The following is a 27,058-nucleotide window of genomic DNA, read 5'->3' on the forward strand; positions in this document are numbered from 1 at the left end:
AAGCAGGGTTTTACATATGAGCTGTTTCACGCAATATATTTTTGTAGAGGCCTATACAAGGGTATAGTTTCCTTTACATTTTTTTAAATAGTTCCCCATTGCAAATATTGGCTTGGCACAAGTTGGCTTTTGACACACCCTGCTATGGGAACCCTTGAATTCACACAAGCCCATCCTGTATGTATTAGGTGCCAGTGCAGTTTGTGATTTCAACTCACTTGACTTGATATCCATACTAAGATTTAACACTCCTTTACCCACACACTGTAACCAGAAGATTCTACTTCCACATTGTTTGATCATCTGTTTAACTGACTGGGCTCCACAGAAAGCCGTCATGGAGAAGGGGATAAATACGGGTGGAAGTGCCAGGGGTGAAGCAATGGGTGGTACTACACGGGAAGATGCATATGGGAATACTAATTTGTAAACACAGCGGACAAAAACATGCGCAAAACTGCGTTTATACAGCATGAAAATAGAAATAGGACTCTATAATAAAAACAGAAGGTACTGAACCAGCTTTCGGGCAGTTACAAAAGATCTCTGTGTGGCTCGTTTTAGCTTGAAATTTTCAGAGATCTCTGAACAAGCTGTATTTCCCTGTCCCTCACCATGCATTCAGGAGAAGGCAGCCCAGAAACCCAAGGCCCTTCTGTACGTGTGCGAGAAACTCTCTCGCCTGTTACAGGGAACAGCTGCTTTGTTGTCTATTTCCAGGGGAAAGGGGAAGTTTTGGTTATGGCAGGCCACAAACTGAACAGTACATGCACCCTGAGGAAATTTACAGAAAGATCCCTTATCCTATGTATATATACATATATATATATATATACTGTATATACTGAATCAAACACAACCAGCACCAAGGGTCTTGTGGTTCAAATAAATATTAATGTATTATAATTGCATGTACAACCGACGTTTCGGTCCCTTTTGGGACCTTGAAAAAAAATATATATATATACAGGTATGGGACATGGATGTGTCCAAAATGAGTGGGATCTGGGATTTTCCAGATAAAGGATCTTTCCGTAATTTAGATCCTCATAACTTCCACTAAAAAATCATTTAAACTTTAAATAAACCCAATAGGACTGTTTTGCCTCCAATAAGGATTAATTATATTTAAGTTGGGATGAAATACAAGGTACTGGTTTATTACTATAGAGAAAAAGAAAATCTTGCTTAAAAAGTTGAATTAGTTGGAGTTCCCATTGGAGTCTATGGGAAAGGGTCGTCATGTTATTCTGCACTTTCTGGATAACTGGTTCCTGAATAAGAGATCCCATTCCTGTATAACCATCTTTACTACTCCAACTCTGTACAGCAACTGTGGCTGAATGACGAGCCCCCTGAAGCTGAGCTCTTGCTGGAGAGTATCATTTGAATCCAATCTTTTAGTAACCACTATCCTTTTACTAATTAAAATTGCATGTATGTTTTCCATTTAATGTGGCACTATTGCTGCTGAATTGCCAGGTATGTGGTTCTAATAAAGTATGTGAACTCTGAGCCAGGCACAGCTTGTTTTGCAGCACTTGCTACTTATTTCTCAGGCCTCCTATAAAGTATGTCAATAATCCGGACAGAATAAATATTGACAAAGAGAAAGATAAAGTAATACCTGGTGAGGTATGGTATACAATGACAGGGCTCAGCACCTGCGCTGTCAAATGATGCAAGTGTTATTATGCTCCAGATTATTTTATGGTTAATCACATGAAAAATTGGGTTTGTTGCTCTCTGCCCAGTTCGTCGGGTTTAAAAATCCAGCAATCTGCGCAAAGAAGTTGCATCAGGCTCAGCCCTGTCCTCAGTAAGTACAACCCCCCAATGTGGGCTGTGCCTCCTTCTGCTCCCTAATTTGAGCATGAAATGGAGTGCATGTTGGGGGTGGGAGCTGCCTCTTTTGAATCTAAAGTGGCCTAACGCAGGCAGCACTAGATTCAAACAGCAGTCCCCAGGTCTTTGGCTAGAAAGTGGAGCACAGAAGCATGCAGCTATTGGGCAAAGTGCAAAAAAATGGTCTTTTTCACACTTTGCACGCTGCATGGGGCATTGAAAATGACCCCTCAGTTTTTTCCAATTGAACTGAATGTGGCTTAATGGGAAAATATGGAACTGAAGTAGGAAGAGAAACTTTTCTCATCAAATTGAATCTGGCTCCAGCTGTCTGGGGGGATGCTGGGAGTTGTATATCAACAACAGCTGAAGGGCCACAGGCTGGGCATTCCTGATTTGTGGTCCCTTAGTGGACTCCCATAGTGGAGATGGTGCCCCTTTCGCTGTTATAAAAGTAATTAGCGTGTGATTTTTTTGGGCACAAGTCACCCCTCTTGATGCAGACTGCTATAAGAATCCTGGAATTAACCCATGTTTAAGGTGGCAGAAGGTCCTGGGCTTCCTTTAACGAATGGGGGCTCAGCGCTATGCGCTATGCAGAAGTGCAAGGAGCAGGTGCCATGTGAGTAATGCAAGTGCCACTGTAGTCACGTGGAAGTGCAATTTCCTCAGCAGAATGGCTGCTACTTGTGGGGCAAGGTGCAAAAGGGTTTCCGTTTTTTGTACTTTCCCTATTGCCCCACAAAATAAGCTCTCAAATATAAAGTCTACCAGACAGATGGCAGAATCTAGTGCACCCTTTGTGCTGTTCCTTTTCTCACTTCCTCCCCTTCCCTCCCCCAGGGCCTGTCGCTACCAGGAAGGAGTGTGGCTCAGGCAGCCGGGGCTGCTGTGGTACAAAGGTGTGCAGCAGCAGCAGCAGCAGCAGCTCCTCTCAGCAATGACTGACTCCCAGCAATGACTGACTCTCAGCAATGACTGACTCCCAGCAATGACTGACGCTCAGCGTGCAACTCATCCCGTAGCTTCTTCCTCTTATTTGCCAATATTCTTTTAATGCCAAACTTTTTTCTAGGAAAGTTTGTGGGTGGGAGAACTGGAACTTCTGCTTTACTTTTCTTTCACTTTCACCTAGTGGAAAGGGAGCTGCGGCAGAAACAAGCTGGGGAGGCGGGCTGCCCTCTCCTTCCGGGAAAAGCAAACATACTTTTATATTCTGTGCTGTAGTCGTTCCGGCAGCCCTTCCCTGGCTTCTGATAGTTACGGAGAGACAGAATGAGCAGCGGCGATGGCAGCCGGGGATCTGCGTCCACTTATCCATCGGGCACTCGCTATTCTCTAAACCTTGAAGAAGGTATAAGCGTTCCGGCTGCCAGTATCAGCAGTTCCCTGCAGTGCATCCCATATCAGAAACTCACAGACCTGAAGTTCATTAATAAAGGAGCTTATGGGACCGTACACAGTGCTTGCCACTCTGATTGGAGGGTGAGAGTTGCTGTGAAGTTCTTCCCGACAGAGCGCCATCTGGTGGAGAGGTGAGTGACTAAACTGTGAGCTTGCGGTGGGCACTAATATTCAGTTATTTGTATTATTTGCTAGTGCTACATGGCAGTCAACATGCAGTATTCCATATAGGTAGTTAAACCCATGTATAGAAATTTCACTCTGTGCAATATCATTTTTTTATATGTGGGTGTGTGTTTTAACAGCCCTCCAAAGCCCTCAGCAAATAAAATGAAGGCATGTAGGAATGTTTATGAAGGATTCCATGTAGATCCAAGGGTGGGAACATTACATTACACTATAGCCATAATTTACATTTGATACAAGTGCTAGGGCACTAAGGGGGAATGATTTGCTCCTCCATAAAGCACTTGTGCCAAATACCATGTTTGGTTAATGTTGCAAGTGAAAGTTAGTGCAGAACTACTGCAGGAATCAGTGGGTAAAAAAACAACATATTTGTAATATATATCTCACTGACATAAGAAAACAGTGACGTGTAAAATGTTGGGCCCTCTTCCATTTGTCCAGTTATAAAAACTGTTTTTGCAAGGTCCCTGGCCCAATATACCTTATTGGACCTAAATATTTATTAGGAATTGTGTCACTTTTTGACAACCGCAGAACTAAAGAGACCCAACAACCATGGGCTCCTCTAAGCTATTGAGTAAGGATGTGAAAATGAAGCTGACGCCTACAAAGCAGGGAAATGCTATCAAACGATTGCAAAATGCTTCCAGCTCACGATTTCTGTAATGTCAAGAAATTGTAGTTTAAGGGGAACTGTGGAAGGCAAAACCGAATCTGGAAGACCAAGACAGCTTTCAGAAAGTACTGCTTGTATACTGGCCAGAATGTCAACACCAAACCCTCATATGACCGCAAAGAACCTGCAGGAAGGTTTGGCCAATCCAGTAGTTGCACTGTTCCACAGTTCAACATTGAACCCACCCCCCCCAGTAACTGTCCTTTAAGCTGAAAAAAAGCACCTTATAAAAGAAAAAAATCCAAACTATTTGGTGAATTTGCCATTTAAAATCAACGCCAGCTTTCATTTCTCCCATATATGCAAACTATTGGCAGGAATAAACATATAACAAACTGAACAGGGGTTTTCCAGCATTCAGCAACATAAAACTTTTTCATGCCTTATTTCACTTTTTTTTCAGCATTTCCCGACCACTTTCTGAATCATCCTCAGGCCTAAAGGACTTTGGGGAAGCAGGACTGTTTGTTTTGCCCATGCTGGTTAAACAGTTACTGTATACAGGCAGTTATCTTTATGTGTCAGTCTTCATTCCTCAGCATAACAGTCATTCCATGAGGCCGGTTATCACCAGCTTTGTTTTTTCTTAAACGCTGACTGTCACATTTCTTAGCCTTGCCCATGTGTTCAACCACAGATTCAAGCAATTGCCATTGAATCCAGTCGGGTGCAATTCCAGGTAATTTATCACACCCCCAGAGCTATTAAACATGCTATTAAAATAAATCACGCACACAGATCTTGTGCATGTCCCACCTGTATGACACCTTCAAGATCCCTAGTGCAACTTCCATGCTAAAGGACACAAATTTTGTATCGACATTGGTGGAAAGGTATTTTCAGGGAGAAAAGCTGCATTGTGGGAAACATGGTTAATTGTGCTTATCTTTTGCACTCACTTTTTGCACTTACTCTGGGACCCCTTATCCGGAAACCCATTATCCAGAAAGTTCCGAATTACGGAAAGCCCATCTCCCATAGACTCAATTTTAATCAAATAATTCACATTATTAAAAATGGTTTCCTTTTTTCTCTGTAATAATAAAACAGTACCTTGTACGTGATCCCAACTAAGAGCCAAAACAATACTACTGGGTTTAAATACTGTTGAAATAATTTTCTTAGTAGACTTAAGGTAGGAGACCTGAATTATGGAAGACCCTTATCTGGAAATCCCCAGGTCCCGAGCATTCTGGATAATGGGTCCCATACCTGTATATCAAAGTAATAAAAATATAATGTACTGTTGTCCTGCACTGGTAAAGCTGATGTGTTTGCTTCAGGGAGACTACTATAGTTTATATAAATACTCTGCTGTGTAGCCATGGCGGCAGCCATTCAAGTGGGAAAAGAAGAAAAGGCACAGGTTACATAGCAGACAACAGATAAGCTCTGTAAAATACTATGGTGTTTACAGAGCTTATCTGCTATGCAACCTGTGCCAAATAGCTGTATTTCAGTTTGAATGGCTGCCCTGATGGCTACACATCAGCTTAGTTTATATAAACTAAAGTCATCTTTCTGAAGCAAACACTCCTCTTATACCAGTGCAGGGCAATAGTACATTATATTTGAATTACTTTGATACACTTTCATTTTTTGGTGTTACTGGTCCTTTAACGTCCTGACTGTTTGGCATGTGGCAGTGCAAAATTGAGTACAAAAGGAAGGACTGGGTTCAAATATTGGTTCATTGTTATGCAAGTTCTCTTGCAACAATGTCTGACCTTTCCCTCACTTTCTCTATTCTCTATTTTCTCTCATATGCCCTGTGGGTAATTACTGACATAATTTTGCATTGATGTACATGGCATTTTTTTAGGCATGGCTGTATTTACTGTATACCGTAGGGCCTGTGTCTAGGGCAGCAGCTTAAGGGGGTGGCCTGAGCTTCCTATATAGAAAAAATGGATTTACCCCCCAGTAATAATTAATTATATCTTAGTTGGGATCAAGTAAAAGCTACTGTTTTATTATTACAGAGAAAAAGGAAATCATTTTTAAAAATTTGAATTATGTGCTTCCCATAATTCGGAACTTTGTGGACAACAGGTTTCTGGATAACAGATCCAATACATGTTTAGTAAATTAAAAATTGCAGAAAATACTGTGTTCTTATGGCATTCATAAAGCAGGGAGCTGGGCTAAGAGGGCTGGGGCAAATGCGTCAAAAAGCCAAAAATCAAAAGTAAAGATACATTTAAAACTGGTTTCATTGTTTGTATCTACTTTAAAAGAAAAAAGTAAATACTTTGTCAAATGTTTTAGCGTGACACAGCTTGCTCTGAGTGCTTCCGAGCCTCAAATTATATGTTGTATTCGCAAATGAGCTGTAATATGTTGATCATGGAAGGAGTCAGATGCTAGGCATGTGTTTATTAAATGTCTATTTGTGATGTTTTTGGTTATGGTTTGGAGCTCTGTTCACTCTCCTTTTGTGGGGTTGGGGAATCCCTTGCAATAAGCATGGAGCCATGGCTGAACTGCAAAAGTATCATGGTGCTTTCAAGGCTCATACATGTGCAAGTGCTGACCATTGCCTTTAGCTGCGTTTAGCTGTAGTCATAGGGGAAGACTGTATGGCACTTTAAGAAGCTCATATGGCCCTCGCTATATAATTGTCTTACAAACAGCTAATTGGAAACCTGTGCCTTTGTGAATGCATGCATTAGAAATGCCAGATACAGCCTGCACCCAATATATATCAAAACGCTAGCACAATTGCGCCCATTTTGACATGTCAGGTTCAGTTGTGGCAGATGCATCTGAGAGCACAGGCGCAATTACGTTGGAATTGTTAGAAAAAAATTCTATTTTCTTAGGAAACAAATGTTTCCTGTAATTGTTTTTGAAGGTTGAAAGCTCAAATAAATACAAATGTAGATCTTAGTCTGGAATATATCAAGGTTACCTGTCAGGGTGGTCACTTCTGTGGGGGGCAGCTACAAGTGTTAAACAAGCCTGTAGTCCAGGCATCCCCAACCTTTTTTACTCGTGAGCCACAGTCAAATGTAAAAAGACTTGGAGAGCAACACAAGCACCATAAAAGTTCATGGAGGTGCCAAATAAGGGCTAAGATTGGCTATTAGGGGCCTCTATGCACACTATCAGCTTACAGGGGCTTTATTTGGTAGGAAATCTTGTTTTTATTCAACCAAAACTTGCCCCCAAGTCAGGAATTCAAAAATAACTACCTGGTTTGGGGGCACTGAGAGCAACATCCAAAAGGTTGGGGAGCAAAATGTTGCCCCTGAGCCCCTGGCTGGGGATCACTGCTGTAGTCTATGCGTGATCTACCTACTGTATCCCAAACCAGGCCTGCCATGTATGAATGTAGAAGAGACCTTAGAATGTAAGCTCCACTGGATCAGTGACTGTTGTGAATGGTGTGTAGACTCTGTAATTTGCTATGGAATTTGTTAGTGCTAAATAAAATAAAGGAAGGATTAACTCTTTAATATGATCTTGTTTCTCACTCGGAGAACCTTGAACAACAACCAGGTGTGGTTGATTTTATTAGATAATTATTTTGATGGCAATCTAAAACAATGTAATTATCCCCACTCCCATCAGTGATTAAAGGAACCACTCTGTAATTACTCTGTTACATGGAAATTAATTATATATAGTGTATATATATTGTGACATGCTGAATGCCTGTACACGCAATTTTGGGGGAATTAGCAATGGTAGGCAGGCAGGCAGGCAGAGGATCTGGAGCATAGAGACAGGGACACCAAGTCTTCAGGCAAAACTCAGGTTTATTTAGGGCCAATTCTTCCCAACAGAAACATAAAGACATAAGTTCATAAACAGTTCAGGGTTTTGATATGTCCCTTCTTCAGGGTTCTCACCTCCCAGGGTTAGTTCCACACTCTGGAACACACAGGCTTCACAGTAAGCCTTGCTGAGCCCTCTCAGCAGTCATCCGTTTGGTCAGCACTCCCTCTGCTTCCTGGCAGTGGCAAGTGGCACCCCAGCTCCTCTGGGAGTTCCTAACACAGGCAGCCCTCCTGCTCTGAGAGTGACCTTCACTCAGTCAGCGTTCAATTGCAACTCCCACTCCTGTGTAAATCACACAGCCCTCTTTATTGGCTGCTCACCTGCAGCCTAATCAGGCAGCTCCCTACAGCTGGCCAAATCAAAGCCTTAAAGGAGATTTACTCCAACACAGCATTACCTGCTGTAAAACCAGGCATTTTACCTTGGGCCATTTGTATCCCACTATTAACACTGGTTGAAATACACCAAATAATGACCTTTTCCACTGCATTGCTCACAATATATATATATATATATATATACAAAAACAAAAGAGGAGCACACCCTGTAAATAAAGCAAATGCCCTTGGTGCTGGTCAAACAATTTAGTAGACAGACAGAGTACCGCACACAAAGGGACTTTGTAGAGAAAACAAAAAAATTTATTGAAAAAAATTTTTCAATAAATTTTTTTGTTTTCTCTACAAAGTCCCTTTGTGTGCGGTACTCTGTCTGTCTATATATATATATATATACACCAATGAGGGATCTGCACTCACAGGACTTATACAAAAAAATGGTGTTTTATTGTGGGGGACTAACGTTTCAGCTAGTATTCTGGCCTTTTTCAAAGTGACAAATACAGCAACAACAGTGTCTAAACAGCATTCAGTGGTGGGAAATGAGTGAGGATGATGTTATCATACGTCACCAAATAGGGAGATTATACCATGTAGTGAACCAACAAAGAAATAAAAATAACAGAAAAACAAAAGAGCACAGGTGCCCAACATCAAGAAATACAAAGACTATCTAGAAATCAGATATTTACATTGAAACAAAGTATAGTGTGTGAGGCGATACTGTAACTAGGCATCGGCAGTCAAAACAAATGAGCTGACAAGTATCAATGGAATCCTACAAGCATCGAATATCCGGAGGCAAGTGGCAGAAGAATCTAGTAAGGAGCAAATGACATTGCATGAAGCACATACACATTAATACAGTAACACTCCCAAGGGTGGGCTATATTTGGGGACTCCTCCGGGATACAAGGACCATGAAAATATACACCAATATCCAACCAGCATTGTGCCCATTTTGATTTGGTTGCAACTTTACTGGAATTCAAAGAAAAATGCAGCGTTTTCTGAAAAAAAAAAAAATGTCAGTTGTGAATAATTTTGTACATTGCTTTGTTAGTAAATAAAGTCCAAGACTGAGAGCCTTACCCACAAGCAGTGCATATGTTGTTGAATGAAACATGGAGTAACTAAAATAACATTTTTCTTTGCAGTGAAAGAAACAAGATTCTGAAGGAAGCAGAGATTTTACACAAAGCGCGGTTTAGTTACATTCTGCCAATTTTGGGAATCTGCAATGAGCCCGAGTGCCTGGGGATCGTGACTGAGTACATGACCAATGGCTCTCTAAACCAGCTCTTACACGAGGTAGGCTCATTACCAACTGAATATATTGGTGTTACCCGTTGTACCTAATGTACTGCCTCTTTAAAATGAGTATATTTTAATTAGTACGCTAGTACATTATGCATCAGGTAGCATTAATGTTCCAAAATACATTGATTAAAAATGTCCGTTGGTTTAAATGTAATTGCACTTAAAAGGAGGTTTTTTTTATTTATTTTCTTCCGCATCGCTGGCTTTTGAAACCTGCTGAACTGCTGGTTCCCTTCATTGTGTAAAAGAAAAAAATTGAAGGGAATTCCCCTGAATATTTTACTTAGTGATATAATATTACATCAGAAGCAGTTCACAATACAATCTCAGCTTCCTATCACAGGCTTTCAAATACAGATGCATTAGAGGCCAAGCACTTATAGTATATTATTAAGGCAAACAAAGCCTTCCTACAGAGTGTCCTAGTTGGAATCTAACCCAAGATGAGTTAAGAGGTTGGAACACTAATCACGGTGTCACTTCCCATTCATGCTAAGGTAAATAATACCACCTTTTTATTAGTATTGGATAAGTATTTAGGTTTGCCATTTGGATGGTATTTTTATTTAATATATAAAAGGGAAAAGGTAGGAGATCTGGTATCATTGTGTATACAATGATAAATATGTACTGGGGCAGCAAAGGTGCACAGGGTCGGACTGGGGGGTGAAGGGCCCACCGGGGCTCCTGTCCCAGGGGCCCTGCAAGTGCCCCCAGCCAGGCACGTCCCCTAACCCCCCTTGCAGGGCCCCCCCTAACCCCCCTCGCAGGGCCCCCCACCCGACGTCCTCCTCCAAGCGCGTAAATTTGACGCGTCGGAGGAGGAGCGGTCGGGAGGGGAAGCACCAGCAAGGGTCGGGTCTGGGCCGCCGGGGCCCACTAGAGCCGGAGCCCACCGGGCCCAGTCCGACCCTGAAGGTGCAATAGTGTACAACATACTGAACTTCTAAACCTAGTGCTAATACTTGAAGCCCTGCAAGGGATTTTATTGGCCGCAAGCTGGTTAAGAGCTCCATAGACTTCACAGAAGAAAACTAATAATGAGGAAATTAACCCCAGACCTGCTAGGAAGATCACTGCAAGAAATACACAATGAGCCTATTAACCCCAGATATGTCAATAAGATCACTACTAAAAATGGACACTGAGCAAATTAACTCCAGAAATGCCAGTAAGATCACTGCAGGAAATGGATAATGAGCACATTAACCCCAGGCATGGCAGTAAGATCACTGGAGAAAATGGATAATGTGCATTGCGTTAATCACAATTATGGGAGAAAGATCACTGCAGAAAAGGGATCAATTGAAAGAATTTCCTTACCCACACTTGCACAAGCATAATAAATCCAACTTTTTTTTCGCTGCCAGTGCTCCCATACTGCTTGTCTCTCTCTAGTGAACAATAGGATGCCGATCCATCTTTAATTTCTTTTAACAGTTCCCAGACAGAATACGTCGGAGTTGGGTGGCTGGGGCCAGCTTAGCTGTGTGTTTTCTGGGAACATGTTGAACAGCAATATTAAAAAGCCATGACTGGAAAGGGGTTAAGCGGTACTTTAGTCTATGATAGTTGTGGTATTTGTCTATTTATTGGTCTTATTACTTTGGTGCCATCTACTGGATTATATAAATACTTCTATGTGGAATTTTGCTATAAGCACTGGATATATTTAAAACTGATATAATGTAGAATCCCCGGGTTACATTTTTCAGAGTAACAGAAAAAAAGGTGTACAATTCAGGAAAACTGAGCACAGGGATATGTGTTAAAGCAATTTAAGCTTAGGTTATAAGCACAGGGGTCAGTTCTTTTTTGATATGCACAACTTTACTGTGTTATTGGCAATGGTTAAGTGGTAAAGTATTAATGTGCACACTATGAGACAGCATTAGCAAGGCCACAACCTAAAGCAAAATATGATTTGTGCATGGCCACAGAAACTTCAAACTAATTCAAATGTATTATTTATAGAAGTACTCCAAGTAAATACGCGCCTGGGTACCATTTTAATCAATTTGATTTGATTCAAAAGAATATTCACAGAGGACAGACATTATTAGGAAAAGCAGGGCAATTTTTTGTAAAATTGTGAAAAATGTTTGTGTAAAATATAGAAAAATTATGTCTATGAAGATTGTCATTCATCCAGGTTATGATATACAGTATCTAGTAGAATTAAGTCTAAAACAACTGGACTTTTCTGAGTTTTTCTTGAAAATGTTTCACCACTTATCCGAGTGGCTTCTTCAGTTCAAATGACCGAGGGCTGAAACTGTGGCATCCAATGCAGAGGCTAAAGAGAAGGAATACAAACGTCTAAAAGGAGCTCTGAAAACTTGTGGGTACCCAGACTGGGCCTTTATCAAAACTAAATCAAAGACAAGCAAAAAGCCCAGACCAACAAACAGAAGGGAGGAACACAGCAGGCAAAGCAACATAGTCACCCTATATGTTGCTGGAACATCAGGGGAACATTAGGGGAATTTTTAACAAACATCGTATTCCTGTGTTTTTCAAACCCAACAACACTCTGAGACAACAGTTGGTGCACCCTAAAGACCCTACACCAAAGCACATGAAAAGTAATGTGGTCTATGCTGTCCAGTGTAGTGAAGAGTGCTCTGGCCCAACATAGGAGGGCTAACTCCTCAGGACAAGACTCAGCAGTCTATCTACATCTTAAGGAAAAAGGACAGTCTTTTGAGGACAGTAAAGTGCATATTTTGGACTGAGAGGACAGATGGTGTGAAAGAGGTGTGAAAGAGGCCATTTATGCCAGCCTGGAAAAAACCATCCCTGAACAGAGGAGGGGGCCATGCAACACCGCTTGTCATCACCATACAATGCCGCTTTGACATCCTTACCCCGGCGATTTCACAACAGTTCACACTTCCAGTCATGTACTTTGAAGGATTAACACCTACATCAATGAAAATCATGGTACCATTGTGACTGGATCATACCTACTTACACCTGAGGGTTTCAGCCAACACCCAACTGAATAAGTTCAATGGAACCATTGTGATTGGATGTCTGTCACCGTACTACCCTCAAGGGTTTAAATGCTGGGGAATTCCCTACCAGTCATTTGAACTGAAGAAGCCACTTGGATGAGTGGTGAAACATTTTCAAGAAAAAACTCAGAAAAGTCCAGTTGTTTTAGACTTAATCCTATTAGATATAGAAAAATTAGGTGTAAAATCTATGAAAAAGACCACAAAAAATTGCCCTTTTTACAAGAAAAGGGCAATTTTACTCTTTTGTTAAATTCACTTTGTAACCATTTCTTGGTACATTAATTGCTGTTTTATTGGTTGTCATTTCAATATGCAGGTACCTGAGTGAGTGCTGGGATCTTTGTGCAATTGGCTAATAGTTGTAATCAGATTAGTTCAGTTGTCTGATCGCTTTGCGTAGGTCATGTTTCTGGGCAAATCTTTCTATTTGTGATCGCCCCAAGTGATTGAATTGCTAGTTGAAGCAATAGTTTGCTTGTGCATTGTTTTGCTAATTAGACGATTTGATGTTTGATTATTTTCCCATTAGACAGTTACACGGCCACTGAAAATGTAACCTTTTTAAAAAATGATAAATTCCTAAAATCACTGCTGCCAACCAGACCATCATCCTCTCATGCCATTCAGCCCTCTCCCTGTCACAACTCATATCCAATCATTCCGATGCTCTCAACCGTAGCATCACCAGAAATAGTATGAATTATCTTTCCATGTCACACCTTGAATATTGTAACTCTAGGTTAATTGGCTTTCCCTTTTTCAGACAGTGACAGCTCCAGTCTCTAATGAGTAGTACTGCTAAATTCATGCACTTAAGCAACTTGCCACTCATCCTCTGACACCCAATTTAGAACCCCCCACACCATTAATGACAGCTGTCCACACACTGCCCCGTGCAGCAAAAGTAAAGTTATTCTCCTAAATTCTTCTCTTATTTTATATTTACATAACCACCTTAAAGGAACAGTAGCACCAAAAAATTAAATAAAGTAATTAAAACATAATGTACTATTGCCCTGCACTGGTAGAAAGACCAGAAAGATTACTATAGTTTATATAAATAAGCTGCTGTTTAGACACAGATGCAGCTATTCCAGCTGGAGAAAAGGAAAAAAGACACAGGACTATAGCAGATAACAGATAAGCTGTGTAGAATACAATTGTGTCTTAGGGCTCTGGCACACGGGGAGATTAGTCGCCCGCGACAAATCTCCCTGTTCGCGGGCGACTAATCTCCCCGAGTTGCCATCAGTTGCCATCCCACTGGTGAAAATGTAAGTCATCGGTGGGATGGCACACGCGGCGGCGCGATATTGGCAAATCGCCGAAAACGTCTCGCGAGGCAACTTCGGCGATTTGCCGAAATCGCCTGCGCAGTGTGTGCCATCCCACTGGCGACTTACATTTTCGCCGGTGGGATGGCAATTCAGGGAGATTAGTCGCCCGCGAACAGGGAGATTTGTCGCCCTTAGGGTGAAGACACACAGAACTACTTAGTAGCAGCTACTTGTCGCAGCAGAAAATTCCCTGCCATAAACAATACTGATAATTGCCTCTGCTAAAACACACTTAGAGACAATTATTAGGAAAGGATCAGCAAGTAGCTGCTATTAGAAGCTCTATGTGTGTCTTCCCCCTTATCAGTTATGTGCTATGTAACCTGTGCCTTCAGCCCTATTTCAGTTTAAATGGTTTCCCCCCTGGCTACACAGCAGTTTGTTTATATAAACTATAGTAGGGTTTCTGAAACAAATGCACAACTTTTACCAGTGCAGGGCAACAGCACATTATATTCTAATTACTTTAATACACTTTTATTGTTTTGGAGCTACATCAGTTCTCTGGCATTCGCTTCGGCATGCCAGTACATTTTTTGGTCTGTTCTAATCATTAAGTAATCTCTTCAGATAACAGAACCATAGAAACTGAATAAATAATGGCACATTCAAGAAGGAAGTCATGTCTTTAAACTAAAAAATCTATATCTCGGTGATTGCAAAATACCAATATAAGGTCACAATCACATGTTAGAGTTTGTTAGTCACAATATGGACAGCTCATGATCTTATATTGGCATTTTGCAGTGACTTAGATATGGATTTTGGGTTGAGACATTGTTTATTCTCTCTTGAAACCTCTTATGATTAACCAGTGATGATTTAGTATCCTACAGCTTATCACACTTTTTTTTTTCTTGTTTTTAATGGAGAAGGAAAGGTAAAAACTAAGTAAGCTTTATCAGAAAGGTCTGTGTAAATACAGCCATAAGCACTCACAGAAACGCTGCACTGAGCCCTTTATCAAAAGAGAAACAGGATTTCTTGTCTCCTTTTTTGTAAACATGTTCTTAGGGTGTCTGACTTCCAGGGGGGGAGCAGAGTCTGTGCAGTTCTCTTCTCTCTCTCTTGTCCTGCTCCCCCAGTCCCTCAAGATTGCTTAGAACTCCCCTCCCTTAGGAATGTGTTATCTGAGCTATAAGGGCTAGAGGTACAGCAGGAAGCTGTGAAGACCAAGCTAAAATGGCAGCTGCAATCTTAAACAAACAGAGAAAGCTTTTAGGGTAGTTTACTCAGGTATGGTAATGCTTTTTGCAGAATAAATATTTTGTTCTAGGTGGCACTAATGTGGCGAATCTATTGGCAGTAAAATGCCAAAATGACTTTCCTTCTCCTTTAAAATCACCTTACATTCGCTAGAGACAGGCTAGCCATTGTAACACACAAGCCATGTTTAGCCATCCCAATGCAGCTATATGTACAGTATATATGCTTATCTTTGTAGGGCTACCCGTATATGCAGCACTGAGCACTTCTGAACATAATTTAGTAATAATGGAGGAGGGGAGGAGCAAACATTGCAGTAAATCAGTTTAAATAAATACAGTGATTCAAATATAGTGTCATTTGTTTGGAAAACTATAACCTTGAAAATTAGGTCTCTATAAAATATATTGCATAAACAGCTCATATGTGAATCCCTACATCACGTAAATAAACCATTTTCATAATGCGTAAAAAATATGTTTTTATGAGAATTGTTAATTTAAATGAAGCAGGGTTTTACATATGAGCTGTTTATGCAATATATTTTATAGAGACCTAAAGGTTATAATTTTCCAAACAAATGATACTAAATAAAAAAGTACTAAGGGCCACTCCTGGGATCATAGGATTAATGGCGCACACAAACAAACCAATATATGCTAGGTCACATCAGCCAATTAATGGATGGGTGCTCCGTACCTATAAGGAAGCAGGAGCCTTGACAGTGCTAGGAGCAGCAGGGGGAGTGGAATTGGTTAATTAATACAGGCTAGGACAGGGGGAAGGAGGGTTTGTAAAATAAGAGGCAGGGACCAGGATAGGGAAGTTAACAGCAGAGGAAGAGGCGGTACCATTACCTCATGGAAAGTTAAGGAGCATTGTCCCGCCCACCCATGAATATAGCAAGGTGGACCGGGTTGGGGAGGGGTTTGTTTATGCTGTCACAGCTTGCGGTAGGAATGCTTGCTGGAAGGTGGGGGCTAAACCCCAGTTTTGGCACATGGGTGTCAAAAGGTGGAGGGTAAACTCGTCGGACAAGGGTCCCAGGAGAGTAGTGGATTCTGGTTGCCTGCTCTCACTTGCCCACCTGAAGCAGCTGCGGAAGGTGGCCGGCATGGCAGGCAGCCATGGTTGGTGGTTTGGAGTGGGCAAGCATTCCAATGGGCATAACATGGATGGTTATTGTTAAAATGTTGATCATTTTATAAATTATTTTGTATTTATATATTTACATATTTTCTGCTAATAAAGCTGTGGCCTGTTATATCCCATCCTGGGCGTCGTTATTGTCTCTGAGGTACCGGGGGTGGGGGAAAAAGAGTGAAGGTAAGGGAGCCTGCGTAATTGACGCTGCACTGCCTTTTGCTCCCACACTACTTCCTGTTAGAGCTGCATTATTTCCTGTCAGCTGAGGGAGCACACAGCCCATCACTAAATGGAGGCTCAAGTGAAAAGATATTAATGGGCAATATTTACTGATATATACTGTATATTCCTGTTTGGCAAGATTTTTTAATAGGCCACTTAATGTGATATAAACGGTTAGTTAAAAAGTTAGGAATAATTTTTCTTTTAAGAGACACAGAAGCAGCCTACCATAGAGAACTAAGTATGCGGTGCAGTTTTGGGCTCCAGTCCTTAAGAAGGATATTAATGAGCTGGAGAGAGTGCAGAGACGTGCAACTAAACTGGTTAAGGGGATGGAAGATTTAAACTATGAGGTGAGACTGTCGAGGTTGGGGTTGTTTTCTCTGGAAAAGAGGCGCTTGCGAGGGGACATGATTACTCTATACAAGTACATTAGAGGGGATTATAGGCAGTTGGGGGATGTTCTTTTTTCCCATAAAAACAATCAACGCACCAGAGGCCCCCCCTTTAGATTAGAGGAACGGAGCTTCCATTTGAAGCAGCGTAGGGGGTTTTTCACGGTGAGGGCAGTGAGGTTATGGAATGCCCTTCCTAGTGATGTGGTAATGGCAGATTCTGTTAATGCCTTTAAGAGGGGCCTGGATGAGTTCTTGAACAATCAGAATATCCAAGGCTATTGTGATACTAATATCTACAGTTAGTATTACTGGTTGTATATATAGTTTATGTATGTGAGTATATAGATTGGTAGGTGTGGGTTAAGTGTGCTGGGTTTACTTGGATGGGTTGAACTTGATGGACACTGGTCTTTTTTCAACCCTATGTAACTATGAATGACCATACCAAAGAAAACTAACAATGGAGGGGGCATTTACTAACTCTTAATTTTTTCCATTTGAGTTTTTTAACGCCAACATTTTTTTTTGGAGGAGAAATATATTTTAGGGGGGATTTATTACATGACAAAATCATGACAAATACGCCATCCAAAACCTGTCGAGATCGCATAGAAGTCAGTGGCAGCCATCCCTTTTACAAATAGAACATTTTTCTTTGATTTGTGGTTTTAGGGGGTTTTTTTTGGGGGGGGGGTTACGCTGTCATTTAAGCTCCAATAATAAAAAGTTGTGGCTTTCATGGTTTTTCTCACATCTTTCTTTGGTCTGTGCTTTTTTTTAATTCAGATCTTTTGAAAAATGACTGACATTAGTGGAAATTAGTTTGATCATGGTTTCAAAAAACTATAAAACCACAAAAATCCGAATGTTAGAAAATGGCCCCCTAAGTGTGTAGGTATCTTACACGATTGTGTGGTCAAGTCCCATAATAAACATGGAAAACAGTGACTGAGCAGGTCTTGTGTAACTTTCCTACGCGCCACACACTTGGTCCTCACATGGAAGACAAGAAGCATCAGTCGTTTGTCAAACATTACAGGAAGAAAAAAGCCTTTGGCAGTTATAACATGATGGTCCCTTTACTCTCTAATGCTTTGAGGTTCCATAAGGCATTTATGATTTGGTGGTTAAGGAGAATGCTTAGGGGTACCTTATGCTATGTTACATCGTTGCATATGGTTGAAAAAAGACCAGAGTCCATCAAGTTCAACCCATCCAAGTAAACCCAGCACCCACAACCTATACTCACCAATCTATACACTCACATACATAAACTATATATACAACCACTAATACTAACTGTAATGTGACTACATTTTTAGTTGCCTTCTCACACAGCGGGGAAAAAAAAAATTATATATATAGCAGTTTTATCCCATGATAAAAAGACATCTTTAGAACGGTCCTCTTAGCAGGGCCGAAACATTGACAAACAAATAAATTTTTTCACTCTTTCATAAGCTTCATGAGTATGGATGAAGGTATGGGATTGGAAGGTTGGATGTACTTCGTCCATTCGTCCATTATTTGTTTGTTATAGCAGTTTTATTGTATTCAAAACGTCTAACTGCTCAGTATAATGTCCTTTTAAGACTTGATGAAGCTGGTGCCTGTCATGGCCCTCAGGTGTCTAAGAAAAGAAAGCTAATGACTTATAAATAACGATATCTTCATGGCAGGTTTATTTACTGCTCAGTAGCACCGCTGCCTCGAAACTCAGCCCCAGGATATCGATCTCTTTATCCCTCTGCACTTTGTTGATGATTTTGCTTAGAGGTGTCTGTACTGTATTTACCAGGGGCTCCAAAAGAATCATTTATTTGTTTAGGACAGTAAATAGGGTCATTAATCATTAGACCTCATATGTCCCCTTTTTTGGGAAAGCAGTTAACTTTTTTCTTTGATGCAAATGCACTTGAGTTTTTTTTGTTAATGGAGCAGCACTAAGTGTAATGAATGGGAATGGAAATGTTACTGAATCTTGGCAAAAGCTCACTAGATGTTTGTTTAATTAGGGCAACTCATTTCGGAAAATGCTCAAGACTTGTACTTTATGAGATTCATGGCACCCAGTGGATTACAATATTATATTTGGTTTACTTTTAACTCTTACTGATAACTGTTCAAATGACTGTGCTCTCAGCTTCAGCAAAATGCCCTGCCAACTGCGGTAATTCAAGAACAACAACAGGGCAACCAGAGGAATTTTAGGGTGTGAATGCACAAATGGACTCCCTCCAGCTGGGCTCAGCCAGTAAAACTGGTTCTTGCTGCCATACTTTTCAGAAAAGCTGGAAGTCCTATTTGGGCTTTTGTCATTCTTGTCGTGCATTAAACAAAAGAATGTACTGCATTGTCCAAATAGTTCAATGTTATTTTTATCCTATATAAATAGGGTCCATGCTTTTACATGGTTTTCTTTTACTTAGATTGTTTATCATTCATATCAGTCTGCCCCAGAGACACTATTACATACACAGTCTGCCCCAGAGACACTATTACATATACATTCACACAAGTAGCAGTTTCATTAGGAGACAATTTACTATACCTGCCAGTATGGATTGTGAAAGGAAACCCCAGCGCAAAAAGGGAACCAAGCCTGGACTGGGATTCAAAATAGGCCCTGGCACTTCAAGTACACAGAGGCCCAAACAGCCCCCACCAGCCCAATAAATAGTGACTTTCTATGGCATCTTCCAGCAGCCCCTCTGGCATTTGCCAGAAGCCACAGCTTGCCAGTCTGGGCCTGAGGCGAGCACATGTAGACATGGGAAGAACACACATTCCAGTTCCAACCCTATTACAGTTGTTTCATCTATGACTCTGTATTAGGGGCCAATACATAAGGGACATCACTTGGAGGGATACAAAATATAAGAGCACCAAGTGACACAGGAGGCTAACATTAATTCTGTTAATGCTCTACATGGGAAGTCAAAGTTGTACTAATAATTCATTATAAATGGAATTTGCCATTTCTTGATTTTTAGAATGCTCCACGTGTGGAAATTGTGTGGCCGTTAGCGTTCCGGATTTTATATGAGATTGCTCTAGGAGTGAATTTTCTTCACAATTTGACCCCTTCTTTGCTTCACCATGACTTAAAGACACAGAATATTTTGCTGGATAGGGATTTCCATGCAAAGGTAAGCTCCTCTAATCCAAAAACTGTATTACACAAGCTTGTTATTATCTTACAACTTATTGGGTCACAACAAACTTGTCCAGGGCTTAGAAGTGGTAGTGTTTGAGAATGAATATAACCTGTTCATATTTAGGGTTATTTTTCTTTAAGTATTCAGTAAACAAAACACCATAGGTAATTTGGCCAATGAGTCTTGGTTATCTACATATTTGTATTAATGTAGGTGGGTGGGATTAGCCATGATTATTCGCATAAGGTAGCTACAGAAAGAAGTAGTTTACAGTGAATACCAAAATAATAGGTTTGGAGCACGCCACTGTAACACTGTGTAATGCCAATGTTTGTCAGGTTCTCATGGTTGTCATGACTAGAAAGAAGGGATTAAGGAGGTAGATGGTGCAAGCCAGGAATGCACCCAGGAACTTGGCAATTAACAACTACAATTGGGCATTGAACCTGCGGTGGGAGGACTACAGAAGAGAACTGGATATATTTGTACTCCCAACATTCCCAAATGGAAAAGAGCCAGTTTTGAGCCATGGCCAGTTATAACCACAAGCCCTCATTTGCTGACCTGCTTTTGATAAACATTGGCAGGAATGTGTATAAAAAAGCTACTATGAGAAAGTGTCATTCTATTAAAGGGGCAGTTCAAGTAAAGAGTAACATACAATGGCTTAGTTTTATCTACTTTTCAGTTCTTATTTATTATAGTTTCTGAACTATTTGGCCTTCTTATTGTGTCTTTCAGCTAGCAATTAAGTGTCACCGATCCCAGCAAAACATTATTCATCTATGAGGCTGCGGTTTTATTATTTTTCTTACTTTTCTTCATCTTTCTATTCAGATCCCCTCCTATTCATCTTCCAGGCCCACATTCAAGTACCTGCCTGGTTGCTGGGGTAAATGCACCCTAGACCTGCTGATATCCAAAGTGTAGAGCTTGTAAACCTAACTAAATATTAAAAAAAAAAACCCAAGAATATCAGTGCCTGCAGTATGCTAAATGCTAAAAGCTAATGTAACTGTATCTTTAAGCTCTCTTGTCTTCTTTTAATTTCAACACTTTCAAACAGTATAGAAATAATGCCATGGATTGTGCTTTGTTGTAACTGTAATGATCCACTTATCTACTGTAGCAAAAGGTATAGGAATTTGTTTCATCTTTGCTTAATCTAAAACATTTGCAGATGGCTACTGGGAATATCCCAGGGATTTCCAGCTGCAGGTGTAATTGCTTTTAAATCTGCCAGGATCATCCTCAGTAAACAGCACCATTATGTAGAATTCATGTTTCATCACAGCCTGAAACATCTCAAGGCATTGTTATATCAAACTGTGAATTGTTTGAGGGATTCGCATGGTATCAGAGCCAAATTTAGCCCTTTTCATCATTATCTCGCTTGGAAACACAAGCATTTATCAGCAGCTGAGAATCAGCAGGGTGTAAGTGAGGTGAGATTTATCAAATCTGACTTTTAATTCAAATAAACAAAGGTTCAGTGCTCTGACCATTAGTAATCTGAATTTCAAATTAGATTTCAGTACATAAATAGTAACGGGTATGGGATGTATAACCTACATATCCTGCAAAACTCTCACCCAGAAAGCTCTGAAAATACAGGAAGGCCATTTCCCATTTTAGGCAAACAGTTAATATGATTTCTTAATAATCCCCTTTATCTATAATAATAAAACAGTGCCTTGTACTTAGGATTGCCATTTTTTCCTGCTGCAAACTCCAGGCAGGGGGAGGGCAATTACATCACAGGGGGCGGGGTAGGTGACATAGGACAGGGATGGTGACATCACGGGACAGGCCTATGATGTGGCAATCAGTGATTGGCCAATCACTGCGTCTGTCTCAGAGAGTTCCTTAATGTGGAAAACCAGGCAGGCAATTTAACCTGGACAGCCCTTCCAAAAACCACGTTGTCTGGGGCAAAACCAGACAGGTGGCAACCCTACTTGTACTTGATGGTAACTAAGCTGCATTGATCCATATCAGTGGAAAACAATCCTATTGGGTTTAGTTAATGATTAAATGATTTTTAGCAGGAAGAACTCTTATAAGGAAAACTCCAGGTCCCAAGCCTCCATTATGGTTTCATGCAGTTTAGTTACCATTAAGTACAAGGCACTGTTTTATTATTACAGGCAAAAAAAGGAAACCATTTTTTAAAATAAGAATCATTTTATTCAATCGGAATCTATGGCAGATGGCCTTGTTTGTGGATAATGGGTTTTCAGATAGGAAATCCCATACCTGTAATAATAATTGCACTGGACTGGATTCTGTGCAGCCGTACAACACAATATGTAACTTTTAGGCATTTGTGTTTATTATTATTACTTTTTAATTGAAATCTATAGAATTGTCTGCATTGGCCTGAAAAAAGTATGTTGTGATCAACAAAATATTGTGACTGTGAAAAAACAATCGCATTTGACTGGGGTTTTTCTTTCATGATCAAATCTTGAAAATAAATTGAAAGCGAAAATGAATAAATCTGTCTCCCATTATGTGTGCTTCATAAAAAGATAACTCAATCAGCCTTTTGAATAGGGCCCCTTATACACATGCTTCTTTTGCCAGATAACAGTGTTCATGGTTAAGTGAGTGTTGTAAAGGTCTGATTTACTATAATCAATCCATTATTCCAAACAGAGCCAACTATGTCTTTGACTGTGGTTTTATAGAATTTAGTACTGGAATCTTTTATTGCCAGATTGCAGATTTTGGACTTTCAAAATGGCGTATGTTGTCTTCATCACACTCCTACAGTGATCAGAGCACTCCAGGCGGAACAATAATATACATGCCTCCAGAGGAGTATGAGCCCAGCAGCGCCAGAAACAGACGAGGCAGCGTTAAACACGACATGTACAGGTATTTCTCTACCTTCCAATGGAATAATGACTGTGCTTTTTGTGTTTATTTCTCTATGCAATCTACACTCATTTGTAACCACATTGACAAGTGTTAGAAATAGAACATTAAATGTGAAGTGATGGACATAGATGGAGGCAGGGAAGGAGGGAAAATAGAGAGTAGGGGAAAGGATTGCAGAGCAAGAGTGTGAGGGAAAGGCACGCAGGGCAGTATAGGTAAAAGTGAATGGGGTAATAGAGAGAGAGAAGGAGGTAAAAGTAAAACCCAGCTAATAGGTTTTCCTTCAGTAAGAATTAGTTAGGACCAAGTACAAGGTACTGTTTAATTGTTACAGAGAAAAGGTAAACCAATTTTTAAAAAAAATGTAATTATTTGAGTAGAATAGAATCTATGGGAGTCGGCCTTCCCATAATTCAGAGCTTTCTGGATAACAGGTTTCCAGATAACAGATCGCAAACCTGTACCTACATGATACCACATATCTGCAAAATAAATAAGCAGACGAAGGACTAATGCAACAGGGCACTATTCTAGCAACCAATGAGGGGAACTGGGCGGTGGATTTTTGTGTATGAATGGGAGCAAAGATGAGAAAGAATGGAGGTAGGAGTTGAACCTGCAACAGTTATTAAAGGGATCTGAGCCTTCCAATGTTTTGATAACCACACAATTCTTATTTACTTTGCTTCTCTAACCGGATACTTTGTGTATTTGCACAAAACTGACCTCATTCTTTTATTGTATTCCTTAGTATTTTCTGAGCTGTACCACTCACATATTTTTCTTTTGAATTTATTTTTAGCTTTGCAATTATTATGTGGGAAGTTCTTGCCAGAAAGCAGCCCTATGAAGGTAAATATTAAGTACAAATAGCAGAATTATGTTTGTGTTACAGTTAAAAGGAAGTTTAATGTGTCTTTGGGACAGATACAATTCAGTGAGTAAAAGGCTTATCGCGTGAAAGCTGTGGTACAAGATTCAATTTAAATCAGAAAAAAATATCTCACAGTTTATCATGTGAAGACTCTGTGGGATAAAACTGGAAAACCATGAGATAACTTTTTCTTATTGAATTGAGTGTTTTATTGAATTGAATGTGCACACTTGCTTCCATCTGCGTGTGTAGGGTTAATATAACCTATATTTTATTATGGGGATGTGAAGAAGAAATGTTACTGCTTCTCTAAACTCTCAGGTTATACACAATAACATTCCACTTGCCAGACTGAAAAAAACAATAGCGGTAATTTATGACTGCAAGTGCAGTTGTGGTACCAGCAATTTCCCCACAGTCAGCTGTGCATAACTCCACTTTCATTAAAGGTACTTGTGCCAAAATGTGTTCCTTGCACTTCTGTATAGTTGCACTTGGCACCACTCATTGCTACCAGCCTTTTATTCTAAATCCAGAACTGCTGCTCCTGTTGTGCAGGGGAACCCTGGCGCTGCCACCACCTCGTGACCAGACAGTAGATCCAGGGTTCCTTTCTCACCCAGCATTACTTGTGCCTGAGGAATCGGACACAGACGTCACTCATACTCCAATTAACTTTAAGAGCCAAAATTCCACTCTCTGCACTAACAAGGCAGCACCCCAAACCTGCTCTGAGGAAACAGAAAGGCTGCTTTAGGGCAACCTGAATTACAAAATGCCCCTAGGGAGATGGATATACTATCGTAATTAATTAGCTCACTGCTTCTTAAATTGCTGGACTTCTGCAAATGCTGTTCAAATCCACTTTCCAATCTTCTATAGTAGCTCCATGAGCTAACAGCTCTATATGCCAGCGAGACAAAGACAAGTGAACTGAATGGTGGGTTACGTTTGGTGTTAAGGTCTGTTACATCTGTCAGTAGGTTGGAAAATATGTTTGTGATCTGACTATTTGAAGCATTTTTTACAGGAGCCACAACCCCTATGCAGATTATGTTCAGTGTCTCGAAAGGAAATCGACCAGACCTTAGTGAAGAAAGCTTGCCCTCGGAGATCCCTCATCGAGACCTCTTTATTTCTTTAATGCAGAGTGGGTGGGCAACCGACCCAAACGACCGGCCAGCATTTATAAGTAGGTTTTCCATGCAGGACTAGTGAGCACTAATTAAACACCTTCATGCTGCAGCAAACTATTTCATTTGGTTCTTTTTGGTATTCTGTATTGGTTTACTTATTAACTGGAGGATAAATATAATTGAAATTACGTAATATTCCTCAATGATAAGTTGTCTAAAATCTAAAGTGTTAAAGCAAAAGTCCCACTGGGCACTAGAGTTACTAGACCGGACACAATCTTTGAACCTGTTACATTCCATTAACCCTAGTTGTTTGGGAGGCTCTTTATGCCTGAGCAGTTATTTCATTTATTATTATTTCTGTTTAGATTCTGTCAGTATTATATAAGGAGAAAAAAATAAAATAAAACAAAAAACAAAGAAAGGGACAGTTTGGATGTTACTTCTAAATACAAAAAGGTTTTTAAAAAATAACATTTTACCATGGTTCTTATTCTTTTTCTCCTCATAGAATGCTTGTTGGAGCTTGAGCCAATAATCCGAAATTATGATGAGATCTTAATACTTGAAGGCATATTACAGATAAAAAAGGTAATTACAGATTTCTATACCAGTATGCAAAATGTGCCCAGTTTATATTTGAAGGCCATGAGAAAACTAAATAAATAAAAGGGAATTGCTTTTGTTCTCAGGAATTCCCACACCTTGTGTCCCAACCCTTTCTCCTTGTAGATTGTAAGCTCTTTTGGGCAGGGCTCTCTTCACCTCTTGTATCGGTTATTGATTGCTTTATATGTTACTCTGTATGTCCAATGTATGTAACCCACTTATTGTACAGCGCTGCGGAATATGTTGGCGCTTTATAAATAAATGTTAATGTAATGTTAATAATGTGTGAATTTGTCTGGCAAAGCAGATTAATGTGCAGGAGCAATTGCATTGCTTTACATTATGTTGAACTAATACAGGGGTCATAGATCAAGTGCACCCAGCAATGAAGGAGCCTCTAAATAGTGTCTCCCAGAAACAGAATAAGTACTGAGTACTCATCTCAATACCAAGGGCCAAAAAACCCATATTTCCCATTTGAACATGCTGGATTTTAGTCTGAATAGTATAGTGCCTTCCACTTGGTTGCCCCAAAATGGATAGAGAATACAATAATAAGGTGTAATATTGTTTATAACAACTGAATGTGTATATAGCATGAGATGCTATTGATACAGCTAGTCTTGTCCAACATTCAGTGGCTTGCAAAAGTATTCGTCCCTTTTGAACTTTTCCACATTTTGTCACATTACAGCCACAAACATGAATCAATTTTATTGGAATTCCACGTGAAAGACCAATACAAAGCGGTGTACACGTGAGAAGTGGAACGAAAATCATACATGATTCCAAACATTTTTTACAAATAAATAACTGCAAAGTGGGGTGTGCGTAATTATTCAGCCCCCTGAGTCAATACTTTGTAGAACCACCTTTTGCTGCAATTACAGCTGCCAGGCTTTTAGGGTATGTCTCTACCAGCTTTGCACATCTACAGACTGAAATCCTTGCCCATTCTTCTTTGCAAAACAGCTCCAGCTCAGTCAGATTAGATGGGCAGCGTTTGTGAACAGCAGTTTTCAGATCTTGCCACAGATTCTCCATTGGATTTAGATCTGGACTGTGACTGGGCCATTCTAACACATGGATATTTTTTGTTTTAAACCATTCCATTGTTGCCCTGGCTTTATGTTTAGGGTCGTTGTCCTGCTGGAAGGTGAACCTCCGCCCCAGTCTCAAGTCTTTTGCAGACTCCAAGAGGTTTTCTTCCAAGATTGCCCTGTATTTGGCTCCATCCATCTTCCCATCAACTCTGACCAGCTTCCCTGTCCCTGCTGAAGAGAAGCCCCCCCAGAGCATGATGCTGCCACCACCATATTTGACAGTGGGGATGGTGTGTTCAGAGTGATGTGCAGTGTTAGTTTTCCGCCACACATAGCGTTTTGCATTTTGGCCAAAAAGTTCCATTTTGGTCTCATCTGACCAGAGCACCTTCTCCCACATGTTTGCTGTGTCCCCCACATGGCTTGTGGCAAACTGCAAACGGGACTTCTTATGGTTTTCTGTTAACAATG

At 40.4% G+C, this 27,058-nt stretch overlaps 1 protein-coding gene across 3 annotated transcripts in view; it reads left to right on the forward strand.

The window, feature by feature from the left end:
* Positions 1 to 2,675: 2,675 nt before the first annotated feature.
* ripk2 (receptor interacting serine/threonine kinase 2) overlaps positions 2,676 to 27,058 on the forward strand; it is a 32,953-nt gene continuing 8,570 nt past the window's right edge. Inside the window, exons 1-8 of one of the 3 annotated variants that reach the window (XM_031904130.1) lie at positions 3,291 to 3,380; positions 4,518 to 4,793; positions 9,393 to 9,546; positions 19,878 to 20,033; positions 22,762 to 22,922; positions 23,728 to 23,777; positions 24,830 to 24,991; positions 25,447 to 25,526. In XM_031904130.1, coding sequence (XP_031759990.1) covers positions 9,511 to 9,546; positions 19,878 to 20,033; positions 22,762 to 22,922; positions 23,728 to 23,777; positions 24,830 to 24,991; positions 25,447 to 25,526 — 645 coding nt within the window. In that variant the 5' untranslated portion in view covers positions 3,291 to 3,380; positions 4,518 to 4,793; positions 9,393 to 9,510. Of the gene's footprint in view, positions 3,381 to 4,517; positions 4,794 to 9,392; positions 9,547 to 19,877; positions 20,034 to 22,761; positions 22,923 to 23,727; positions 23,778 to 24,829; positions 24,992 to 25,446; positions 25,527 to 27,058 lie in introns of all 3 variants that reach the window. The other 2 variants (XM_031904129.1, XM_002939155.5) reach the window with 2 other exon arrangements.

Source organism: Xenopus tropicalis, chromosome 6 (assembly GCF_000004195.4).
Source record: "Xenopus tropicalis strain Nigerian chromosome 6, UCB_Xtro_10.0, whole genome shotgun sequence".
Classification (NCBI taxonomy): domain Eukaryota; kingdom Metazoa; phylum Chordata; class Amphibia; order Anura; family Pipidae; genus Xenopus; species Xenopus tropicalis.